Below are 5628 nucleotides of genomic sequence, written 5' to 3'. Positions count from 1 at the left end.
AAAAAAAAAATTAAAAAACAAAAGCCTATAGTCATGCAGCCGTTGACAATTTTTCTTGGTTTTTCAAATGTTGCAGGGTACAAGATAAAGAGAAAATAGTTTTAATACCTCTTTTATTGTGATACATGCCTAATATACAAGTATTTGCATTAAAACAACTTTTATAAGAAGGTAGTTCCATTATTAGAAATACTTCTACATAGCCACAAACATTATTAAGAACATAAATGCATTACGAACTATTAYCGCTGTCTTCGAAAATATCGGTTTGTTGGTAGCGTGCCTGTGTCTTCTTCCAAGTCGCGATCTTGCGTTTATCAGCGTTGGTAAGCGCAACACTAACGGATGTAGCCGCACCGCAACCCAAACCAGTCTTACCCTCATTGGATGCGACATTAATCTRACAAAACAAAGTATATGCATTTAGCAAAATTACTAAAGAAATAAAAAGGCAAGCATACATACCGGTTCCAAGAGTCCTGAGCCATCACTTGCTTTACCCAAAGCCTCACCCTTGTTCCAGCCGAGTTTGGAGAGCATCTTGAAGCCCTTATTGTCGGAAGATATTTCACTAGCGATGATATTTCATTAAAAAWTTTTTAAAACCTTATAAAMAATAACTTTATACTCACGTATTCACGGAGGCGGCTTGCGTTTTCTCGCCATCCGTTGAGCTGCCCACTTGTATGCGTCGCGTTGCGGCACGATCATTGTAGCTACCGACGTTCTGTTTGCCCTCCACAAATTCTAGAAGCAACCAAAATAAATAGAAATAAATGTCTGCAAATATTTTTTCATGTACTCTTCACGCACTCTCTTTCTCCAAGCCATACTTCTTCTGCAGCTTCTTCAGCTGTTCGCGATGCGTTAGCACTATTGTATTGCCTGCCGTGGCGCTGCTTTCACGTGCCGTCTCAATCAATAAGCCCGGCTCACACAAGCCGCAAGTGCTRTTACCCTCGTGCACGTGACACAACAGCTTCGTTTGACCGATCTGCAAGACGCTGCCGTGCACCAAATCATACTCGGTGCTCTCTTGCTTGGAAGCTGACATGCGTGTGCCGTTCAGCACGGTGCCGTTACGTGAGCCCAGATCGGTGCACTTGTAAATACTCTGCTTATGATCGTAGTGGAATCTCATGTGTAGCTGGGGAAATATTCAAGTTGTAAAATATTTAATTATTTTGTTTCGGAAATGCAGCCAACTCACCTTGGACACATTCAAATCCGGTATTATGACGTCGTGGTTGCCTTCGCGACCTAAACTGCCGCCCTTATATGTGATTAAACTCAGACTACCCACCTTGAGAGCCTCCAAATTGCTTTCCTGCACAATGATGCGCAGTGAAGGCGGATACTTTTTGGCTATATCTAAAAGTTGATGAAGTTTCTTTATTATATGAAGAAGTGCTTTCCAAAAAATAATACAAAATATAAAGGCATCTAAGTTGGACTTAAACGCGAATTTCTTTTCATTGCTTAAATTAAACAAACCTTGAAAGCGCCCACCGCTAGCAAAAGTAGCAACTCCCTTGCCCTCCTTCCCCTCTGCATGCCTATCAACATCACCACTGCTACGGCTATCCTCACTATCGCTCTCATTTCCGCTGCTGTCGCTGCTGCTGCTGGACTCAGACAACTCACCGTCCTCAACGTCACACGACTTGCGCCTGCGCGCACGCTTCTTACTCTTCCTATTGCTTGGCTGTTCATCACGTTCATCACTCTCATCAGCAGTGGACGAGGAATCACTCGACGCATGCTTGTGTTTACGTGCGCGTTTACGCTTCTTCGATTTATGTTTGCGCTTCTTAGATTTGGCAAGCTTCTCGCTCTTGGCCGCCTTTATGCTCTTCGATTTKTTCTTTTTACGCCAAATGCGTTCGTCTTTTTGCTCTTGGCGTCGCTCCTCTTTGATTTTACGCAGTCGCTCTTGATCGGTTATGACGCCGCCGAACTCGTCGAACGCCACCAACTCGTCCGCATCGAAATCATCCTGCAACAGTAGAAAAGAAATCCGCGTTTTCATCGACATTTCACGCTACCAAGCTTACCTAATGCATTGCTACGCATTCGGTTAATGTTAAGTTTTGAAAAACGTTTTAAAAGTGAATTATTTACATAATTCGTTAGCACATCTTTATCACTGGCGTTGTTGCGCTGCAAGAGAGGAGAAAATATACCATACGCATACAAAAAAAATTATTAACGCTTAAGTAAAAGATGTATTTTGTTTTTGTAAAATTATTTATTTCTAGCACATTTCTAGCGAGCAGTTAACCTTGAAGTAGTCGGTAAATTTCCAGAATACTGAACTAGTTGGAGAAAGAAGGTTAGCAACTAAAATATTCAGACTGAAATAAACTGGACGAATAACGGCCAGCTCCCTATGTAAAATCTGGTTGGAAAAAACTAATTCACAACTAAAAATTCCTGACAAACAGAAACTTAGATTGGTAAATGAGGAATGTACCGCGACCTAATGTGCCCTCTCCCAAATCAGAAAGACCCACCTAGCCGCAGGAAACTCAGATAAAGTCGAAGCGAAGCGATTTGATTCCTATTTGGAAGCATGGATCCAAGGGCCTTCAACCCGCGTCTGTAGATTTGTCCCTAGCGATGTTGATTACATATTTAAACCTGTTGAGGTTATATTATGGTATGGGGACCCACCGCGATGAAGGTTTCAGATCGCTGCCGGGAGCGGGAGAGCTCAGCAGCCAGTTCGTTCTCGACTATGACCGGGCACCGAAATGAGGTGTACTTGGTTAGGTTCCGCTAGGCTATTCAGCCGCCCTCTACACACCTGCTCCAGTAGGGATTTGATCTAATTTTGATCCGATTACTTGGTGAAGCCCCTGGTTTTGAATATGACTTTAAGTGCAGCCAGTCGGACAAGTGTGCATTGAGGCCCAAGCCATCGCTCTATATGTAATTATTGGTCGCGCGATCATGATGTACAACCAGTTAACGATGCTTGGTATGCAGCCGCAGGGTTTACCAGCTAGTCGATTGCACACCACTAGTGTCTTAGTTACTTTGCCCACGGTCAGGTCAATATGCTGCTTTCACCGCAGAGTGGAATCCAGTGTGAGATCAAGATATCTGTCCTGTTGATCATCTCTACCTCTCTGCTCCAAGGGTAAGGTTTGTGAGGCCGGGCAGGCATCTACGTCTCGAGAACGGAACGATGGTCGTCTGAGAGTGGTTGATATTCCACTTAACCTCTCTGCACCATCCTTTAGCCAGGCCCTGGAGTTCTGGGTGTAATAACAATATCTTCCGCGTAAACTTGACAGCGGATCCCATTGACAGTTAGCATAACTAGTAACTCGTGCATACGACCAGGCTTCATTACAGGGGGGGATAGTACTCTACTGTGTCGGCAATCTCTTTTAGTACCGAAAATAATCCTAGCGCATCGGTGCTGCTACATTCCTGCACTGCTCTAGCTACGTTTTCGTAAAACGTGTTGTCAGAGGCACCTTCGAGGTCTAGGAAGGCGCACACCATCACTTCCCCTCCTTCCAGCGAACTCTGTAGTAGTATTTGCTTAATCTGCCTGCTCTGTAAGCATGCTGGTTCACAAGCCTGTCTCTTATACACATCTCCTGCTCTGTAAGCATGCTGGTTCACAAGCAGCGGTGCAATTTTCAGTTCCTTCGACTTAATTTCATGAGCCATGATCTGTTCCATACTTTTTAATAAAAAGGAAGTTAGACTAATTACCCTGAAGCATTTCATACCTTGGGTGTAAAGATCACCTACGCGATCATCCATACATCTTTACGAAATATATATACAAAGGGTCTCCCACATTTTCTTCTGCGTGTTACAAACTTCGATACACACTTAATATATCTTGGAAAGGGCATAAAAGGAATTACAAAAACCTGGAGTCATAATACCAAGTTTTCCTATATTTTCTTTATATTATTATTATTTTTTTATGTTATTGGAATGAGTAGCCTACAAAAAACTTTATATAGCAGTTCCTAAATTAGGAGTGCGCCTAAAAGTATGCAACACATATCGAACGTGCGAGCATTACATTAAAAGAGGATACCAAAAATCCATTAATTACTCACAGATTGGTTACTAACTTAAGTACTGCTACTAATTACCAAAGATTTCGAATCACGTGCCTATAAAAATTTCAACGGAATCAAAGTAAACTTAACTCTACGCTTTTTAACTGCCCGCCAACCAGACTATATAAAGCTTCAAAATATGCYACGAACTTACCTCTGCAGCTTTCTGAATTTGCTGTGCTTGAACTTGCGAATGAAACTCAAAAACATTTTTCTCTTGATTGTAGTTGTAATAACAGCCGTTATTGCCATCGTAATAGAGACCATATTCCTAGTGGAATAATAAAAAAAGTATTTATTATATATAAAATACAAGTGTTATTAATTAAGCTTCTTCTTCTTTATTGCCGTAAGCAATGCTTACGCATTTATAGCCGAAATGTACTAAACTTACCGCATTATAATAGTAGCCGGTCTTCTGATCATAGTACAGACCGGATGTGGGCTCATAGACGAAACCATTCAAATTTTGCGCCTGTTCGGCGGCACGACGAATATCATCCACAAAATTGTCTACGGTAATAGCAGCTGCATTATCTACGGCAAAAGTAAATACAGAAATTCCATATATAAAAGCAGTAAATTATTTAAAAAAGAAAGAAGTCAAAAAGAATTTGCCATGTCGCGAGTAAAGTCGAAAGCAAGACATGCAACTGCTCACATCTACACCTTGCACTATCTTTATTGGCACTAATGTAAACTAGATATTTACAAAATTACATATAAATGATCAAAGTGTGACGTTGCTTGTACAAAATGAAAAAATAAAACTAATTAATTAAAAACARAATAAATAAATATAAAATGTTGCGAGCCCACTTGACTCGTCTTAGTAAAATGCAGCCTATAATAACTTGGGGATAAAATTTTAGTTCTACTGTTTTGCCACTGCACTTTACTGTTATATTTACAAACAAATAGTAAAAAAAAAAATGGCAGCGAAGACGACAATACCGGGGATTACTGCGACATGCGATGTATTTGCTTTGGCGCTCCTTATCAGTGCTAGTTCGCTTAATAGTTTCTAGTTTTTGTGGAAACCAAGTTCTTGGTTGATTTATTGACAATATAGGATGCTTTCTTATATTACTACATGTAATTTTTCTAATCAAATTTTCAGATAATTAATTGTATGGTGTGAGAGGGCAAGTACATCCACACATACATACATGCATATGGTTGTTCGCATGTGCACAAAAGGCGTTTGTGTGCGTGTATGTGTGTCTACATGTAATTTTACACCAAAACTAAACATTTCTAATGCGGCGAGAAATTGCGCGCACATTTGTTTATTTGTAGAAATTATATATGAASTTGTACAATGGGTGATTTGCGGACGAAAATGCTGTTGCGCAGTTTTCGAAAACTAATTAACTGATATATTTGTAAATAATAGTTTTCGAACTCTAATTAACTGGCATTGCTAGCATTACTAAGCTAACGGTAATTGATACTAAGCATAAATTGGAACTGTCAGTTGGAATTGTTTGAGATTTCTTTGCAAGATTCTTGGAGGATGGAGTCATGTGTAGAAGTT

At 40.4% G+C, this 5628-nt stretch overlaps 1 protein-coding gene across 2 annotated transcripts in view; it reads right to left on the bottom strand.

The window, feature by feature from the left end:
* Window positions 1-130: 130 nt before the first annotated feature.
* The window catches only part of LOC108978029 (angiogenic factor with G patch and FHA domains 1), an 8904-nt gene continuing 3406 nt past the window's right edge, over window positions 131-5628 (bottom strand). The window contains exons 3-11 of one of the 2 annotated variants that reach the window (XM_018948104.1): window positions 4486-4628; window positions 4246-4362; window positions 2122-2160; window positions 1495-1996; window positions 1211-1371; window positions 814-1147; window positions 633-747; window positions 466-571; window positions 131-400 (exon numbers count right to left, since the gene is read on the bottom strand). In XM_018948104.1, the coding sequence (XP_018803649.1) occupies window positions 233-400; window positions 466-571; window positions 633-747; window positions 814-1147; window positions 1211-1371; window positions 1495-1996; window positions 2122-2160; window positions 4246-4362; window positions 4486-4628 (1685 nt within the window). In that variant the 3' untranslated portion in view covers window positions 131-232. The remainder of the gene's footprint in view (window positions 401-465; window positions 572-632; window positions 748-813; window positions 1148-1210; window positions 1372-1494; window positions 1997-2121; window positions 2161-4245; window positions 4363-4485; window positions 4629-5628) is intronic. The other variant, XM_018948105.1, reaches the window with a different exon arrangement.

Source organism: Bactrocera latifrons, unplaced genomic scaffold, assembly GCF_001853355.1.
Source record: "Bactrocera latifrons isolate USDA-ARS-PBARC rearing strain unplaced genomic scaffold, ASM185335v1 scaffold_99, whole genome shotgun sequence".
NCBI lineage: Eukaryota > Metazoa > Arthropoda > Insecta > Diptera > Tephritidae > Bactrocera > Bactrocera latifrons.
The sequence above is the reverse complement of the archived record's forward strand: the minus strand, read 5'-3'. Positions and strand labels throughout refer to the sequence as shown.